The sequence below is a fragment of the Meleagris gallopavo genome, chromosome Z (assembly GCF_905368555.1).
Source record: "Meleagris gallopavo chromosome Z, MGAL_WU_HG_1.1, whole genome shotgun sequence".
Classification (NCBI taxonomy): domain Eukaryota; kingdom Metazoa; phylum Chordata; class Aves; order Galliformes; family Phasianidae; genus Meleagris; species Meleagris gallopavo.
The window spans coordinates 51,056,006-51,076,132 of record NC_139435.1 but is presented as its reverse complement, the minus strand read 5'-3'; the positions used below and the strand labels follow the sequence as shown (position 1 = coordinate 51,076,132).

Genomic DNA, 20,127 nt, shown 5'->3' with positions numbered 1-20,127 from the left:
TGGTGCAAAACTTAGTTAAGGCTCAGGGGTGAAAGTTAGTGATAGAAAACTGATTAAACATCATTCTTTGTAGCCAGACTTGTCATAGAATCAGAATCACCAAGGTTGGTGAAGACCTCTAAGGACATATAGACTATCCATCCACCTATCACCAGTATTTCCCACTGAACCATGTCCCTCAGTACAACATCTAAACGTTTCTTGAACACTTCCAGGGACTGGGCAACCTATTCCAGCACCTGACCACTTTCTCAGAGAAGAAATATTTCCTAATGTCCAACCTAAATCTCCCCTGGCACAACTTAAGGCCATTTCTTCCAGTCCTCTCACTAGTTACATGAGAAAAGAGGCTGACCCCCAGCTCACCTCTCTACAGGTAGTTGTAGAGAGCAGTAAAGTCTCCTCTGAGCTTCCTCTTCTTCAGACTGAACAATCTCAGCTCCCTCAAGCTGCTCCTCATAAGACTCCTCATCTGCTCCAGACCCCTCACAGCTTCATTGCTCTTCTCTGGACACACTCCAAGGCCTTGGTATCATTTTGTAGTGAGGAGCCCTAAACTGAACACAGTACTTGAGGTGCAGCACATCTCCTGACAACTTAGCATCATCTGAAAAACTTACCAAGGGTGCACTCACTGCCCTCATCCAGGTCATCAGTAAAGATATTGAACAGGTCAGGCCCCAGTACCAAACCATGGGAAACACCACTTGTGAGCTGTTGCCAGCTGGACATGACTGCATTTACCACCACTCTCTGGGCCCAGCAGACAGTTCTTTACCCAGCAAAGAGTGTACCTGTCCAAGCCACGGGCTGCCAGCTTCTCCAGTAGAATACTGTGGGAGACTTTCCCTCATGCACCAAGTGGGTCACTTGGTCATAGAAGGAGATCAAGTTGGTCAAGCAGAACCTTGGTCTTTCATGAACCCATGCTGGCTAGGCCTGATCCCTGGTTGTCCCACACGTGCTCTGTGATCTCCCTCAAGGTGATCTGCTCCATAACTTTTCCTGGCACCGAAGTCAGGCTGACAAGGATGTAGTTCCCCAGATCCTCCTTACAGCCCTTTTTGTAGATGGGTCACATTTGGCAAGTTTCTAGTCCTCTGGGACCAGGAATGCTTATAGATGATGGAAAGCAGCTTGGCAACCACCTCCGCTAGCTTCCTCAGCACCCTAGGGTGCATCCCACCCAGCCTCATGGACTTGTGGCAGTCCAGGTGAAGTAGTAGGTCTTCTAACAGTTTCCGCATGTAAACAGCATATTCAACTGCATGGACATCTTCTCTCAACCATAGCACTGTTGGTACGTCCTTCATATTAGTGATGGTGTTTGTTTTTTTAATAGTGCCATTGGTGAGTGTGATAAAGCCATTGAGGTTTATACATCAATACCCCTTACTGAGTTTGATGCCATTGTGGGGATAGCACTAGCCTACTTCAAGAAAGGACTCTTAGAAGAAAGTATTAAAGGTAAGCATATTCCTAATTCAGAGTAGTACAGGGCAGTCCTTAAGATGACTCTTAACCAGATTTGTTCATCTAACCAATGTAACTGTATTCAAATTATTTCAGTCTTTCAGTATACATATGGTACACATTCTGTAGCTATTTTCATCATTCATCTATTCATAAAAGTGCTAGGACTATTCAAATCTAAGGAAAGCTACATTTCTTTGAGTTTCATTCTTGTCTGTTAAGCTTTTGTATTCCTAGCTTTCCTTGCTATCATGAAATGGCTTTTCTGGAAAAATTGCTCCTGGGTAGGAAATTAATGTGATGTTCAAAGCACTTCAGCTTTAGTGATTAATGTAAGTGCTATGTTGTCACGTTCTATGTTGTTGAGATGGGAAACGCATAAAAAGGCATGCTGAATTGTCACTGTAGAAACCTAAGCACTCACAGTGCAGCAGCTAGTTCAACATTTGAAATAATCCTATTTTTAATAGGAATTGTGTGTGTGTCTCAGATATTATTTCATAAATATGTTATCGTGGGGAAATCTTTAAGCTATTTTCATTTCTTTTTCTAGATATCCCAGTACTTATTGCCAGACTGGTTTCCACTTGGTACAACTAAGTAGGCTATAAACATTCCTATAAATTAGACATTTTCTAGCATACAGCCGCTTCCTAAGTCTTAGTCAAACTTTTTGGGCTTCGACAATATGATTTCAGGTGTGAAAATGCAGTGAACCTGAAACAGTAGTACTTTTGTACTAGTGTGGTACCTTTCCTGAGGCCTTATAAACATGAGGTTCTTTTTTTTCCCACATGCTTCAATTCTGAATCTATCTTTATTTTTCACTAGCCTATGAGAAAGCCTTGTCTGTTGCGGAATCTGAACAAGATAAAACACATATCCTGACTGCCTTGGCAATAATAGAGTATAAACGAAACAAAGTGGATGCTGCAAAGACATTACTGTTTAAATGGTGAGTGGAGGGAATAACCAGCAGTATGCAATGTTCTATTGTCCTACTTAATTCTCAGTTAATTCTTGAGGCGTGTCTCAAACGAATGCTGCCAGCTGCAGCAGTAGATACCCAGAGCTAGGAAAGGGAACAGAGGACAATGGGAGAAAAATGTCATTCATTGTATCTAGTAGCTCCCCAATAAATGTGAGAATACTATTGTAAGGTTAAGCTGCCTCTTGTAATGAAGTGAGTGTGGAATAGTGTAACTTGGCTCTGGTAATATAACTAACAGATGGTGGAAATCATATACAAACTACCTGAAGTTGGAACAAATCTTGATATAGAAAGTATTTGATTTCTCAGAATAGCCTAATTGAAAGAGTAGTTCTTTTCAGCAGCCCTGTTTCTGGCTTTTTTTCTTCCTGGATTTCTGTTGCAAAGTTGGAAACAGGAACAGTGTAATTGATGTCTGACTCAATTTAAAAGTGCATATATGTTCAAGGAAAGCAAGCAAGTTTCTGCATTACACATTGTACCTTGCTGTTTATTTTATGGCTGCTAATGAATAACAGCAAATGTACTGGGAGTCTTTCCAAGTAGTTTGAATTGATAAGTTTCAGTTCTGAGATGGTACAAAACCACTTCAGTATTCCATATCCTCAGGTCTCAAGTCTACAGTTCTAAGCTTGATCCAAAATCCCATAATGATAGGCTGCTAAGTCAGCATATTGTTGATGATGTGTTGAAGAAAGAGGACTCAAAATATTGTAATATTAAATGTAAGTTTAATTTGTGCTCCAAAATAATGTCTCCTTTCTCCCTCTGATTCAACAGCTCATTAAAGGAACCTAGTACAGAAAGTCTGAAGGCTTTGTGCACACTAGGACTGGTAAAGCAGGATGTTACGCTTGCAACAGCAGCCCTAAAGGAGTTACTGAAGCATGAGAAAGGGAGTGATGGGATTTATGAAAGATGCCTTATTGCATCTGCTGTTTATGCACTGCAAGGCAGAAACCTGGGGATCCAGAGAGAAGTCTCCAAAGCAATACATAGGTGTGTATTTTGTTATTTTTCTAGATTTCCTTGTAGATTTCTTGCAGCATTGTTATTTAAAAAAAAAAGATGAAAATAAAATCAAGCATGAATGTCCTTATGATTTCGGTATCAGTGGGAAGAAATCTATTGTGTCTGATCTATGGGATCAAGTGGCAAAATTTTCATGGCTTTTAAGCGTTTTTTTGTTTTTGTATTGGTGACTTGTTAGATCTGTTCATCATACACACCAGAGCTTTCAACTTAAAAATCTTCAGGACTTTTATTTAATATCAAACAATCTCTGAAGCAGTTCATTCTGTTAGATAAATGCCAATATTTAAACTTGTTTTGAGCAACCTATGTGTTATAGGGAGTGGAAATCTTAGTCAGTGTCTTTAGCAAGATACATCATACATTCCCTCCACATATTTTCAGGAACAGTGCATTTCTCAAAACTGCGTTTCAAGTTCCTTGTTCCTCAGACTACGAGGACAAGATCTTGAGTCGTTGAGTTTGCCTTTTTTCTTCCTTGAATATCGATATATACATGTATATGCACACATCATATCTATCTATTTATATATGTATCTACACACATATATAGTTCGCTTTATTTCTTTAGGCAGTGATATAACTTCAGTGTTGTGTTGATTGTTTTAAATTATTTGCCACGTCTATTTACAACTGCACTGGGTTTTCTTTCTAATAGAAGATCGATGTGGTATTTATAGAAACTGGCTACAAGAGTTATGAAAGACCAGATACATTTCTAAACCAAAAAGCTTGGTATACTTCTTCTTTTTGCAGTTACCCTGGTAATCCTGCCCTTTGGTCTCTTCTGTCTCGACTAGTTCCACTGTATACACCACAGATGGCAAAAGTAAGGGCATTGATTTAAGAACTGCTTGCATCCTGAGTATAGTGTCTGTGTTGTTTCTTAACTGAAAATAAAAACTGATACCATGCTTCAGTACGTGTATGTTCACTAGTTAATGATTTTTTTATATAAGAAAGTACATTCTGAGCAATGCACATACTGAACAAACCGTATCCAATTATTTGCATCCTTTATAGGCTAATGATTCTTTATCTTCTTGAAATCTACTAGAAATGTTCTAATAAGCAAAAACCAGACTATATGTAAATAATTTATTTATGAGGTTTTAGATATATATGCAAAATTGAGGTAAAAGGCTCTGTCTGGCTTGAATTTGCTTAGTCCAGTCAATTTTAATTATTGCATTATGCACTATTTCTTTTCTGCTTTTGTACTTACTATTAGCTCTTCTCCAAATAGAGACTTCAAATACATACTCCAAATAAATACAAATAAATGTAAGGAAATCTGTTTCTATATGTATCTGGAATTTTAAGAAGTTGTGGATATGTTCAGATCTTGAATGTCTCTTCATAATTGTTTGCAAGAGATTTTTAGTATTTTCCTTTCCTACAGAACAAACTACGTTATGCAAACTTTGTATATCTGATTAATGTATGTTGGGGAAAAAAAAAATTGCTTTTCATTTTTTTGTAAAAATCTCTGAATTAGTCATATAGTCAATTTTTTTTTTTTTTTTTTTGATCATACAGGCGGGAGCTGTGGCAGGAAACATTGCACATGCACTTGATTTAAGACATGGAAAGGTTTGGCTCACTCTTAACTTCTAGATTTTACTATTTCTTAAGTGAATTCCATCTGATCATTTAGATTACAATGCTGTCATTCATCTATTTTATAGGATGTCCTACTGAATGTTGCAGTTAATCAATTGGCAGCAGGATGTCACATGTTAGAAAATGAGAGAAACAATCCTCTAAAAAATATTCAGAAGGCAATACACATCTGTCCAGGTACTCAAATGCACTAGTGATGTTTTACTAATAAGAAGCAGAACCGTTGTGTTAACAAAATGCCCGCTTTTTTTTGATTGTTGTTATTTCTCTTTGTCCATACTTATTTTTTGGCAGAACGTTTAAAAACAGAAATTTAAACTTTTGATGCAAGTTTAGTCTTTGTGAATTCAATCAGACAAGGAAAAAATCCCTGAGTTTTAAGAATTAATTTGAAAACCTGGGCAATTTATTAATCCCACAATGGAAGAAGAGAGAAGTATTATTTTGTATGTAAGATAAAAGGGAAAATCACATGTTCCCACAGTGTCAGTGTGTCACACTAAGCAGAAGATATTTATTCATTTAGCTTGAGAACTTGGATATTTTCTATTACACCATGCTGGTTATGAACTGTAGGCAGCTGTTCACCTATTGCTAAATGGCCATCTTCAATATGTTTGTAAAGTGGTGGGGCTTTCAGGACTTCAAAGGGTATCTCTTGGAAGTGATAATAATACGTAAGACATACAGACATACATCAGTGTAGCCTCAAGTTAAAAAAAAAAAAAAAATTAATTACTTTCCCCCAAGTATGCACAGGACTATTATGGCTATTCATAGGCATTATACTTTGCTTTTTACTTTAGTGAAGTAAAGTCTTCAAGCTGTCTTTTGTTTCCTTGACAAAATTAATCATCTTTGGGCTGAAAACCTAGCTGAATTTCATAGTTTATCTCTGTCTGATTCAGTACATAGGCTGAACTCTGCCAGTCAAACAAAGGTGCTCTTTACTGGGCTAAGTCAGAATAATGCGGAGCTTGAATTAGTTGACCCTAGAAGTAGGAATCTACGGCAATCACAAAAAGGTTAACTTGCATACCAGTGGCTGAACTGTATAAAGTCCACATGAGTAAAAGCTGAAGAAAACATCTTGGGATTTTTCCTGCCACTGTTATCTAGCATTAGAAGGTACTCAGGTTTAGTCTGTGTAGTTGGAATCAAGCTGGCACACCAATGTTTATACAAAAAATGTATTAATTGGCTTTAGAAACCACGTCTTTGTCTTAAGCTTTGAGGAAGCTCATTTGCTAGAGGCAGATACTTTTCTGCTGCCTTGGGCTGAGCTGCTGTAAGAAATTCAGAAGAAATTCAATTGCCTTCTTGTTATCTCTTACTTAATAGTGTACCATTTCATTGATGGCTGTGTCTTTATGCTTAATCTGGTAAAGACCATTGTAAACAGACTACCAGACTTCTAGAATGGGCATGAGTTGCTTGTAACCATTGTTTTCTTCTAGATAATCCTTCTGCCTGGACAGTGCTAATGGCAGCCTGTCATGCCGAAAACACTGTTGTCTGTCTTAACAACACTCAACCGAAGCGAACAGATCTAGAGATGACATTTGTATCTACAATTTCAGCCAAAAGTAAGATATAAAATATTCAGTTAAAAGAAAATGAAATAAAATGGAAATGTCCTAAGCTTGTAATACTGTTACGAATTTCAGAAGCATGTTTACGGGAATTGCTTAGTAGTAATTTGAGCAGTAACTGTATTTTTTCCTCTCATAAAAATCCACATCCTAATGTAGAGGTTGGGTTAATTACTTAATTGTAGCTTGTGTTTCCACCCAGAGCCTCAGATGCATCTTTTAAATAGCACTTATTTATTCTGATACCTAAACAAGTAGATCATCATATTACAAGGGGGCACTGTTGACATGAAAAGTCTAAAGTGCTCCATGACTTCTCCTGTAGATAACTAACTTTGATTAATAGGTGTGTGTTGCATGATGTCTGTGGCATTTTGAAATGCAGAATTAAAATTTTTTGTTTGATCAGTTATTCTCAAACTATTAACTCAAATAGTGGATTACTTTTTCCATCTTCTTGTTTTTAATCTTGTCATCTCTTAAATGTTCTTACTATTGAAAAAAACCATGTCACACTGATACTCCAGAAAAGTTCTTACTTCCCAGGTCTGGAACATGTGACATGGTATGTCACTATAGCATACACAGTAATCTAGTAAAGTGTTTTATCTTCTTCTGCAGCTGCAGAAAATAACCTTCCTCGTAATTACATCCAAACTCTTGAAGACTGGTCTCTTTGTCAAGCTATCACCAGTCTAGAAGAGAGTGGTAGAATCTCAGAAGCTGAAGCACTTTGTACCAAGGTATGACAACAGTATATGGGCAGAATTTTGTGGAAATTTTATGTACATTTTACGAACAGATAATCTTTAACGTAGCAACTATTTGTTCTGGCAGAGCTACAGCTTGCAGTAGTTGTTGGCATACCACACTACCACCACTACCAAAGTACTGACTCTGTCTGCAACACTGTAACTTTCTGAACAGTTTAAGCAAGCAGTGTAATGAATGACTAAACTTGTTCTTCTTTTCTTGCTTTTTTGTATTAGCCTAGTGTTAAGCAAAGCATTACAGAAATTTGAGGCAAGAAATCCTGGCAGGGGGACTTTCAGGAGACTTAACCATCTTTGGGTCTGTAGTTAAGTTGCAGTGGTACCTATTTCAGATCTACAAGTAGATGCCACAGGTTTGATCATTAAAAGGAAACATCTTGATGCAACACATTTGGGAAACTGGACTGTAGCGTTAATATGTTTCAAGTGTGTGTGTCTGGTTGTCTTCATAAACAAAAGGCTAAGCGAAAGATAAGCAAAATAGCAGTTGTATTCAGCAGCACACATCCTTGACTTTTAGGTAGAAAATTTGCTAATCCTAGGCAGATGTGCTCCTTGCCTAAGGCATTTATATATTAGTATTGAAATTAACTAAATCATAAAAATGAGATTAAGCAAACATGCTAGTTTTTTAGAGGAAGATACTTTCCTGTCTATTGGTTTGCTTGGGGGAGGGAATGTTTTCCTTTTCTGATGACCTGTCTTACGTTAGAAAGTATGGGAGACTTCTACAAATACAAGCTGATATGTGGGGCAGGGAGGGATTATGGTGTTGTTTGCTTGCTTTTTTTTTTATTAGTTACATAGTCTGGATAAAGGAGTCAGTTCCTGCAATTTGTGCAGAAACTAGAATAAGTGTGTCTGTTACAATTAACTCTCACTGAGAGTTACAGAACTTAGGATTCTCAGTTTTTATAACTGTCATTGATGGGTCAGACCCTGCATTCCTTGAATTTCACACTTTCTAACAGGAAAACTAGCACAAATGCTAATAGCTTCTATTCTCTTTCATTAAGCCTCTGCATATATGTGCATTTTTCAAACATACAGCTTATTAAGGAATTGCTGTTAACATATTTTGCATTTCTTAAAAAATGAGTGAAATGTGCAAATGCTGTTTCTTAGAACAGATCTGGCTTGAGTTAGGGTTTTTGGATATGTCGTAATTTAAACAGGTAGAAATAACACATAATGTGACTTGGAGAATCTTCTTCTTTCTTGTGAGATAGATAAAGCAGCAGATGAGTAGTTTTCTGTCATTCTTTAATGGAAATGCTTAGTTAAATTCTATTCTAGTGAGAATTAAGTACACTCACTGAGAGAACTGAAACTGCTTGGATCATTCTTCAGATCACCACTGTATGTTTTTTGGGATGACTTTCTTTTTTTTTTGGCCTTGAACTTGTAAAAAACAATAACCAGAAGACTGCCATTTATCTGTCTTTCAGAAATCTTTAGTGGTAGGACAGGTGTAAAATTTAAGGTAGATGAGAGAGAAAGAAAAATATTACTTATTTCCACGTGTCAATTTCTGGAATACTTCACTGTGCAGAGCAGGGAGAGATGCCACCTTGCAAGCATTCTGAGTATGTTTGCAGTGCTATTTTCTGTAAAGATTCAATGGGGTAAAACAACAGTATCTTTTGAGATTTGTAAATGATAATTTTGATATAATGTGGTTTTAGGGTTTAAAGAACTGCCCTGAGCACCCAGCTCTGTTTCTGCTTTTGAGACAAATTCAATGTAAGCAACTGTTGCAGTCTCACAAAGAGCTTCCAGATGGCATCCTGAAGGAGCTTCACAAAACAGTCATGACCAGTTCATCTTCCATTGCAGCCTGGCAAGTAAGTGTGTATTCTCTCTCTAATTGTGGTATACCACCGCTTACAGTGAGCTCTGAGCAGAGAATGTCTGCTATATGAGAATTTTTCACTGGTTGCTTTTATTTGTCCAGAAATAATTTGACAGAAATCAGCTAATTTTCAGTTCTTCATAAAACTGTAATATTCTGTTAATTTTCTTTTAATTTGTGAAATAATGATAATTGTTTGTAAAGTCAAGCAGATGTGAAGGCAGAAATAACAATTAGAGATTAAAACCTGACACCTGCATCTTTAGGGTTATATGTCTTGACAATGCGAGTCAAAACAGAAAAATATGTATATAATCTTTATATCCCATAAGAAAAGGTGGAGGTAAGTTGTGTACAATTCCTTATTCAGGATATGAAATCCTGAATAAATCTCTTCTGTGTTTCATAATTTTCTGACATCAAGTGTCATAATTCTTTTGTCAGTTGGGACTGAGGAAAAGAAGAATCCTTCTCAGTAGTAGTGTTCACACCCTCCCTTTCGTGGAATTACAGAAGATAATTTTTTAGTTAAAATGAAGAGGCTGTAATTTGGTTCGTGTATGGTGAGACAATCTGAGGAACTGGCTGAGGATGTCAATACACCTTTCTGGTGATGCAGTATATGTGTATATATATAATTTTTTTTTAACTGTTGCTTTTGGTTACAGTTACTGGCTTCCTTTACAAATGTTAGTGTGTGTAGAAAAATTCTGAAAACTTCCAGTGGTGTTCATGTAGCTGTAGGAAATACGGTGCTCTTTGCTTGCTGAACACATAAATCTCTCTTTCCAGCAAGTTTCTCTCAAAGGTGATTTCAATCCTAAAAGATAAGAGAGAGACTGCTATAAATACCAGTAGTTACGTCCATTGTTACAAGGCTGCAGGTCATCTTCTCTTTTGGAACATAGAAGTAATATTTGTAGAACAGTGCTTTTTTGGGTATGTCTTTCATGGAATCGTAAGATTTCGTGTTCCTGAACAGCTGAACTCATTCAGGTTATTGGATTTGTAAAACACAGGGATATTTGAGCCATGACTCTATCCTCTATTAATTTAATAATAATTAGTGGAAAATGGAATTAAATCTTATATGTTCTTCATGCATCTCTTGCATAGCCAAGTGTCATCTGCTTACAGATAGGGAAAGGGGATGAATTAAAAGAATGTGGGTTTTATTTTGTTTTAGTTTAGGCCATAGATAAGATGCCTCTGGGTAAAATCTCTTCCGTCTTCAGTTAGAGAAGATATTTCTCAGGGCTTTGGTAATGATCTGGAAAAGCTTCTTGGCTGCTACAGCTGTTCCTAATGGATAGCTCTTTGCTTTTGTGTTTTCAGACTTCCTAAAAGTTTGATAGATGCTAAAAGGAATATGTCATGATACCTTAGAGTTTTACTTAGTTACAGTGACCGTTAGCATAGCTTTTTGTTATTAAGTTTTTGGTGCATGTCTGAAATTTTCAACAGGATTTAGGAGTTCTGCTGATTGTTCTGCTTTTTTGTGCTATAAAATTGTCTCCTGTATGGATGTCCTGTTGCACAAAGCAGTCTTGCAGCTTGATGTCAAGATGCACAGTCTCATCAGTACTAAAAGAAGGAGCAGGTAGCAGGAGCAAGAAACTCTCCGCAGGACCCATGATCTACTTTTTGTCCCACATAGCTCTTCCACATGATTGTGGTTTGTAATGAAAATGTAGCCTGAGTTATACACTCCTCATCTGAGCTGAGACTCACACTGGAAGATCTTTCATGTTCCTGAAATTGCTCACTTGGGTGGAAAAAACTCTGTTCCAGAGGAGAACTCTTTTCCCCTCGTCTTAACTTTTAGGAACAAGTGAGGCAACACATAATGCTCTTCTAGTCTGGAGAATGACTTTCACAATGCCAATTGTAATATTTATTCACTTATGAGCAATCTCCAGATTAAAACAGCTCTCAGACAGTTGGATGGGTGTCAACTAAACTCTGAAATACGTTGCTGATGAGATGTACTGCTGGCTGTGCAAACAAGAAAATACATTTCCCTGCAGGACAATGCATTATGTTGTTGGAGTGAGGGTGGGGTGGGTGGTGATGTTTTAGCCAACAACTATACCACAGAACACTTAAAATTTAACTAAATTATATCATCTGAAGAGATGAGTGTTTTGTTGGTTCCATAACTGATTTTGTTGTCTATTTTCAGTGGTTGGCAAAAGTGTATCATTCTCAAGGAATGATGGTTGGAGCAGAGATGTGTTACAGAAAGAGCCTGCAGTTGGCATCACAGCAGGACAACTGGAGTGGGAAGTTATCCAGTCTGCTCAGGCTGGCTATGCTTGCAGTGGAACTCTGCATGGTAAGATAATCAAAATTATATAACTGCATGATGTAACAGGAGTCCACGTAATGTTGGGCTTCTGCAGACTTTCTCTGAAATTCCTGCTTACATGTCTTTGCATTTTATGAATGACAACTTGATTAATGAATAAAACAGGATTTCAAGGGGTAATTTTTAGAATGTCCTTTTGTTAAGTGGTTGCTGTGAAATAATCATGTAGAATTACTGTGTACATAGAAAGGCTTGTTTGATAAGAATTGTTGCTCTAATTGATTCAGTTTGATCATCAAAATTGCAGTGTCCTTCAAGTCTCTGTTGCCTTGATCAGATTACTGTCTTTAATAAATGTTTTTCCTATACTGCTGTCTGGAAGCTTCAGTCAGGTTTCAAGTAACTTCATACTGTATGGTCACTTTTAGATCTGCTGCCTTGCTTTGAAGTATAAAGACAATGTAAGGAAAGTACACATTGCGATGTAAAGAAAATCATCTTACTTTTACTTTGCATTGAGCAGCCAGGTGAACATAACTCGAATTCTTTGAAAGTATCTGTTCTCTTTAGGTACTATTACTCTAGTAATTTGAAGTGCTCTGGCGGGCTTCTTTAGAGGTGATAAAAAAGGTAGATATTGGTTAATCCTGGCTTATGCTTTGTGTTGTATTTTAAGAGGTTACCAGGTACCAGCAGGTGCATCCAAATTCAGGCAAAGGAACTCCACACATCATGAGTGTTAGTATAAGAAAAGATAGTCAGTTTTACTGGGGTTAAACTGCAAAACTTTGCTTCGGGGGGGGGGGGAAAGAGTCTCCTCAGTGTAGATAAATTCACGATCTGTGTGCTTCAAGTGACAGGATTATTTCCTCCCATAATTCTTCTGTCGTTTTTCCAGTAGTCTGCATCAAATTTCTTAAATATCCTCAGTACCTGCTCAGGTCTCAAGGTACTCTTTAACTGAATTAATACTATTTCTTCAGATGATGGACTGAATTACCTAAGGCTATTTGACTTTGTTTTAAAAATAGAATAAATGTGATTATCTTCTTTCTGCTTTTCCATGAACAGAACAGTTTATACATGGATTTCTGTTAGGCCTCTGATTAGCTCTGGCTTAATTAATTAATATGCAAAAGGCTGATCAAAACCTTGGCACCCCTTGAAGCAAAACATTGTTTGCTGTCCAGACAATAGCAAGGTTGTGTTCTAACTTGTCACGTCAAAAGTAATGCCTCCTACTTATTTTCTCTACAACAGCTGCAAAGAGCAGAACAGCACCCTTTGATAGAACAAATTCTCAGCTACAAAACACTCTTTATTTTAAAACAGTCATCACCATTAGCTATGCGTTTCTGCCAGTGATGAACAAGAGCCAGCATGATGCACTTATAAAAATCTCCACCAATGGAGGTGACATGTTGCTGCCACTGCTGAATTGCACCACCCACCACCTCACTGTGCTGACAATGAAATGTGATGGAATGTTGGCATGAAGGCTCAGCCTCTACTACTGCTGTACCACCAACATCTGCCTCTGGACATCATGGGCCAACATGATAAAATAGGAAGCATTACTTTCAGAGCAACCCTCATAATAATTATTTTGCTGTCTGTAATCATAAGCAAAAACACAAATAACTTGCTCCATAACTGTTTTATTAGGTAGTCACCATCTTGGACCTGATTTTTACTGCTAGTAATATCTATTGTTATATTCTCCATTCTCTTCTGGGAATGAATTCTACTTTCTAATATCCTCATGTAATGGGATAAAAGTTCACAAAACAAAGATATTGGCTGATCAGAAACTACTCAAACATGTTTGGAAAAGACAAAAAGGTTCTTCACATAAGAGGGCACGTGGAATGCTAGCAAGGCTCATCCAGGAAGACTTGATGTAATTTTTGCAGGCTCTTCTAAACATTTTTTTTTTTAAAGGAGTTGCTTACTAACTTGACAAGTATTTTATATAACTCTGAACAACTTAAAATAAGCCTTCTCTACAGAGACCTGCAAACAAATGATTTGTACTGCACACTACAATTAAACCCTTTCTCTTTCTTTTCTTCTGTTTTCATAGGCTAATGTCTCAAATGAGCACTGGCCATCCTTGGTTCAGGAGGCAACAACTGAAGCTTTGAAACTCTATTCCTGTCCCTTGGCAGTTCTCCTTCAAGCACTTCTTCAGTATATTCGCAAAATGGGAGCAAGGTATGCAGTCTGGAACACATTGTCTAAAAGTATTTGCTTGTCAGAATTAAAAATGCCCAAGTGGCATGATGGTTGTATCTAACCCCTAGACCAAAAAGAAAACTGAAAACGAGTTCTTGAAATAGCATGACAGTTAAAAGGGAGAGCAGAGAGAAGGGGCTAGTAGTGTGGGGAGTAAGAAGCAGCAGAATCTCACTCCTCTTCTGAAAAAAAAAATTGTAATGACCTGCATACTGTAAGTACTGGAAGGCAACAATGAGTTCTTCCCCCAGCTGGAAAATCAGATTATTTATGAAGGGCAGGTGTCGTGAAACAAGAACCAAAGCTGCTTGCACCACTGAATGAATACCATATCCTTAAACTTATTTGCCAAGTTTTGCCATATTTCTAATAACACAGTGAATTTGGAAAGGGTAACAGTTGGGTATTAGCTGGCAGTTTTAGAAAGTAGTATCAGATAAATAGATGTAAGACCTTCTGTTACTCTATTCAGACTTTCCTCTCTCCTGCAGTTTCACATCTTAGTTCTGTGTTTTGGAGAAACTGCTCTGAGTTTTGGATTAAATATGTTTGTATATAATATTCAGTTCTGTTGAACAGCTAAAACTCATCATAATAGCTGCTGCTTGCAGGAGCAAATGTCTTCTGAAAGATATATTTTATATAGAAAATATCTGTTGTATTTGAGATCTGAGGTTGTGCTGAGTTTGCAGATACCAGATACAGTTTTTATCACAGGTGCAGTTTTTTTCATGTTATTTGTAGCAGTTATAAAATCTGCTATTTCAGTCTGTGTAGTTACTAGTTAAAGCAGTAATATGAATGTGAAATACTAAGTATAGCAATAATGGCAATATTCCTTAGCATTCCAACTGACAAGTAGATTTCCAGATACAACTATGTAGGAAACAAGCAAACACACATTTCTGCTTCCTCACTGGTATTTCCATAAAGGATTTCCTTTTACATTATTTCTGGTTATTATTACTTACAGTTGGATAGTGGTGTGTTGCACCTAGTAAATGAAATTTTGTAGTTGATGTAGATTGTTTTTCATTGTGCTTCTAGAGAGACTCGTCGAATGTTGGAGAGAGTGGTTTACCAACCAGGGAATCCAGAAACCATTGTGTCTGTGGCTCGTTGGTACCTCATGCAACATCTATATGCCAAAGATGATTATGAATTAATACATGTAAGACAATTCATTCTATATAGAAATGCAATCGATTTTCATTTTATTTTGTGGCTGTAACTTCTAAGAGGGGTAGAGAGAGATTAGGGAAGTGATGACTCTTCTGGTAGAATACAGTATTTAAGGATTCCATGCTGACAAAACATACCTCTGTTTGTATCCAGCTGACTTGAAAGTCTTCAATTCCTCCATGTGATACTAATGAAAATCAAACAGTAAAATCTCTCTGCAATCAAAATCATAATTTTTGTATTTACGATTTTTATTGTATTTGTGATGATGCATTATTTTTCATTCCTAATAAATGGTGCATTATTTTATGTGCATAGTGCTATACACATTGATTTGGTAAAATTTGCAAATCCACAAAGTTGTTTAATATGATGGGAGGTGATTCACTTTGGCTGGTAATTGGAATCACTTTGCTACTCAGATTCTGAATATGCAAATAGAAGGCGTGGAAAGTAAATGGAGAAAGGTTAAATTTAAGTGGGGAAGGCGAAAGGAAACCTTGGCAGTTTTAAAGAGAGAGAATGCTTCTTTTTGACTAATTTAGGTTTATACAGATGCATTATAAGGAGGAAAGTGTGCAGTGACAGGGAGATAGGTCTCACCTAGACCTGTTGATGTCATTGCCAGCAGGGAACTTATTTATACTCAACTTCAAATGACAAATGATGCTGCTGTAGTGCACTGTAAGTGACTACAAGCTCAGTAGGTGACTAGAGTGCTTTTCCTAATAAAATGTGTAATGCCTTAAGTGAGCTGGTGTGTCACATTAAATATTTCTTATTTCAGTCTGGACTTGCTTGTTACTTAATCTTTTAGGAAAATTGAATAGTAGAAATTAATATGAACTAATTTGAATTAATATGAATTAGAGATTTCCAGTTAAATACTAACATTAAACGTAAGAAATTCTCAGTGCTTCTTTGCTTGATTTCTCTTCAGGTACTTGTAGAAAACGCCAAAGCTAATGGGGATATTAGAGCTCTGGATCTACACAAGAAATTATCAGCAAGTGCCTAGTATGGACCATCTGAAGTGGAACGTCTTCTGTTCATGCAACTTAGTTGGGCCATCCTTCAGGAGTTCTGTGTGGTCTGGGCTTTTTTGTTTTTGTCTGGTTTTATTTCTTCTTGTCAGCAGCAATTTTTTTTTGAGCAAAAGTAGGTTGTTCTTTTATTGACATAAGTCCCATCATAAAATACACTTCACTTGAAAGAAAAAAAAAAAGCTGATTTTTTTGTTTTGTTTTGTTTTGTTTTCTTCTTCTCTGAAACCTCAGTACTGTTTGCAGTAGAGATTTATCATCTTTCCCTGTTGGCCACTCACAAAGAAGTACAATGTTGACTGCCTTGACAGTGATGAAAGTTTGAGGGGGTTTCAGTTTTCTTTTTTTTTCCTGGAACAGTCTTACTAGTTAATTGACAGCAAACTTTTCTTTCCTCCCAGATATTGTAAAACATGCAGAAATTTAAAATGTTTTGCTTTTGTTTTGCAACTGAGAACCAAATCCATTTACAATTACATGTGTGGTGTCAGTTTATACACTTTGTTTTTTGTTAGCTAACCTTTATTGCAGCAGTGTGTCTTTTCCCACCAATGAGGAGGGGGGAGTGAGCAAAATCCACTGCGGGGCTGAATTGCTATGGAGCATGTTGGTGGATCATAGGGTTTGGTTACTCTGGTTCCCTTTTCCCATGCAAAATTCCAGTTAAAATGTGCAGTTATGCTTACCTGTGAAGTAAACATATTTTCTCAGTAGATAATGGTTCCATTACATATGGGATGTCTAGGTTTAAACCCTGGTACCAGAAAATCCCAACAGTTGCATGTCTTGAAACAAAGGTTCACAATTCTGGGATATACCATATTTTTTTGTGGGATTTCACATGAGTGTTTAGCAAGAAATTGTCCACGAACAGTTCATTAGTGGGGAGTATCCTCTTGGAAGTTGGGAATTTATTTTTTGTTCATCTATTATACTATCTGGATTGGACAAAAAATACTTAAGGGACCAAACACTTTCATGACAAGAGAGGTGACGGTGAGGTTAGCCACCCCACTCATTAGTAACTTGAATTCACCCACCCAGAGATAAAAGGACAATATATTCATCTTGTAGGGGTTCACCATGAGGTAAGGAATCCAACAATGTACAACATTACACAGGATCTCTAGTTCTCAGGGATAGCACTTCTGCTTTAGTATCTTCTTACAAGGCATCTCTAAATGTCCACTTTCTTCAGGCTGCAAGGGAGGCATTTGTAGTTCACATGCAGAGCTCTTGCTTCCAACACGTAACATACTGTATCTTTTGAGGTTGTATCAACTAGAAAATAATAGGTAACTGGAGAGGGTGTGTACCAAGTTGTTCTGCTATACTCCTGAAATGGGAATGAGTTACCCCCCACCCCGTCCCCACCCCCTCAAATAACTTTTTTATTTCTGCATGTATTTTGAATACACTTCTGGTTTAATGTTGCTGTCTTTTGACTTAGATAATTTGTGAGAAGTTTAACCAAATGATGGCAAATTTAAGGTCTGCAGCTGTTGGGATGCCTCATTCTGTTTGATTCCAGATTTATTTGGATAAAACCAGTGATGATTGTGCCCATGCCAGGTTGACTGGGCTTATCCACATTCCCAGTTTACTGAGATAAGATTATATTCTTACTCTATGGATATATAAACTCCTCCTCTGTGTGCCCATCATCTTCCTCATGGGGTTAATGCGTGCTGCAAATGGTCTTGTAGTTGATCTGTTTATGATTTCAAGGAATCAAGCAGGCTTCAGATTAGGGGATTTGTTCTGTTGGGGTTAGCAATTAAAGACAGCACTGGGGAAGGCAGTTGACAGACTGTTTCTATTATGCATTAACTCAAGGCAAGCATCCTTCCACAAACTCTCAGTCAATTCAGACTGGATCCTCCCATCTCCAAGGTGTCCAGTACCCCTAGCCAATAGGCAGCTCATTAAGTTAATGGTCATGGCTCCATAGGGTCATCAGTAGTTATGAAAGCTTTGGGCCTCACCTTCCAACAGCAAAACTCAGTTGCCACTCTCCACACGTATTCTCTCATTTTCTTTCCAGGACTTTTAGACATTTTGGCTGCCAAGAATGGCACCATCTAGGCAACCTGCCTTTCCTTATCCTGGCCATTATCAATAGTCTCTATCTTAATTACTGGCTTTGTTCTTGGGGTAAAGTATTTTTTGGGTACTTTCCAATTCCTTAGTTGTGTACAAAGTACTTGGGCCTGGTTTCTTGATCATCTGTGCCAAGCTTGTAAATGGCAGCCGACTATCCAGAACAGAGTCAAGGTCTGTCCAATCAGGTGAGCTTGTCCTTCATCCTCTAATTCAGACTATAACATTTTCTCTCAGTCTGATGTATTGGACAGAGCCATGAGGAGTTGCTGAGTGATACTGCATTTGGCAGTTAGCTGGCTCTGCAGGGTTTTCATTTGTTCCTGCAAGGATTTAACCATTTTATCACTAGTTTCTTTAACTAGGTGCCTCTTCTGTGCCATCACTAGTGCTAATCCCAGCCCAGCATATACGATGGTTTTTCCTTTCATGGACGTGCTTCTCATTCTTTTGTAAATGTAAGTGTTGCAGTCATGTTTGTTACAGCATTTGAATCATACCAACTAACGCAGGCTCTTGCCATCCCTGATGGAATGGGGCATGCCTTATATTCCTTAAGCTTGTCAACAAGAGGAGGGCAGTCAGGCATCAGCATTTCCCAGGCAGCCATGGCTTGCCACAGAGAAACCTATCTTGGCATATAGCTCAGAGGTCACTTTCCAGTGCTCCCTCAGTACAGTCACTTTGGGACCAGTCCCTTATGCAGTATATCCCTCTGACTGTGGGCTTCAGCAAATATTCTCAAGAAAAACTTCTGATCATTAGGGACAGGGTCATATTTATACTGTGCGTAACAGGCTCTATTTATGTCTTGGTGATTCTTCTGTTGACTGCTTAATTGGATGAATCATGACGGTGGTACATGATGTTATTTTGCCTTTCTGTACATGACAATAAAAAATAAATCAGTTATTCTCATCCGTTAGTGTTATCACTAGTGATTTTTCAAGCTGCTGACAACAGAGTTGTGATACCTGTCCATTCCTAGATTACAGTCTCTTAAAGCTTCTGCACATCCAGAAACATCTTATGATGGTTGGCATCTCATGCTAGAACTTCCAAGGCATGCAGTGCACTGCTGACATAGTAGGACTGGACTGAAGGCACAGTTGGCTTCAGTACCGCTTGCACCTGGCTTAAAGAAAGCAGGATGCTGAGCTGTGATGGAGGAAAACCATAGGGCCTACCCACTAGCACATCTTGGCTACCAGCCATGCACAGTGATTGGTGGAAAGTAGGTGCAAGCCACAGGCTACCACTGTCATTTTAAACCATAACGCTAAGCTCAGTAGGATGGATTTTCTGTTCTGTGGAGGTGAACACTCTGAATATCAAGAAGTCCTCCTCATCTCCCATCCATCTCAATACCTTACTTTAAAAAGACTTTTTCTGATAAATTTAGATGGATGGTGGTTGTCTTCACAGCCTGCTGTCAGATAGGCCTGAGCTATCAGTAACTGCATATATTAAAAGGGAATGTTGCAGAAGCCAGACTCGTGACTCTCAAGACTATCTGTAACTTTTTTTAGCTTGCTGCTATTAATAGCCTTGAAAAGTGCGTACAGCCCACAGTTCCTATCCTCATGTATGGCTTTGATATTTATGCCTCCTACTGTAGTGGTGGGAGAGCCATCATAGCCAGCCTGGTGACAGCATGCTAAGTGGCTGCCAGCCCTTGTTTTTAGGGCATTAAGGAGAAGTTCTTCCACTTGAGTATTATCCTATGCTTCATTCAGCATCAAACCCTTCTAACAGCTAGGAGAACAAAGGAGTCCAGGCCACAGAGACCAACTTAACTAACAACCAACAGTGAATATTCTGTGTATTTTTTAAAAAAGTTCAGTGTTCTTCAGAAGGCTTAGAAGTTAGTAACTTTTACTGTGATCAATAATGAACTCCTTGAACAAGATAATTAAACAGCCC

The 20,127-nt window shown here is 37.9% G+C and overlaps 1 protein-coding gene across 2 annotated transcripts in view; it reads left to right on the top strand.

The window, feature by feature from the left end:
- Positions 1–19,122, top strand: part of SKIC3 (SKI3 subunit of superkiller complex) — a 43,855-nt gene extending 24,733 nt beyond the window's left edge. For both annotated transcript variants that reach the window (XM_010726045.4, XM_010726044.4), the window contains 13 exons: positions 1,343–1,467; positions 2,305–2,428; positions 3,245–3,463; positions 4,253–4,325; positions 5,036–5,089; positions 5,185–5,296; positions 6,577–6,705; positions 7,333–7,454; positions 9,170–9,328; positions 11,519–11,671; positions 13,728–13,858; positions 14,927–15,050; positions 16,002–19,122. In XM_010726045.4, coding sequence (XP_010724347.2) covers positions 1,343–1,467; positions 2,305–2,428; positions 3,245–3,463; positions 4,253–4,325; positions 5,036–5,089; positions 5,185–5,296; positions 6,577–6,705; positions 7,333–7,454; positions 9,170–9,328; positions 11,519–11,671; positions 13,728–13,858; positions 14,927–15,050; positions 16,002–16,079 — 1,603 coding nt within the window. In that variant the 3' untranslated portion in view covers positions 16,080–19,122. The remainder of the gene's footprint in view (positions 1–1,342; positions 1,468–2,304; positions 2,429–3,244; positions 3,464–4,252; positions 4,326–5,035; positions 5,090–5,184; positions 5,297–6,576; positions 6,706–7,332; positions 7,455–9,169; positions 9,329–11,518; positions 11,672–13,727; positions 13,859–14,926; positions 15,051–16,001) is intronic.
- Positions 19,123–20,127: the final 1,005 nt, after the last annotated feature.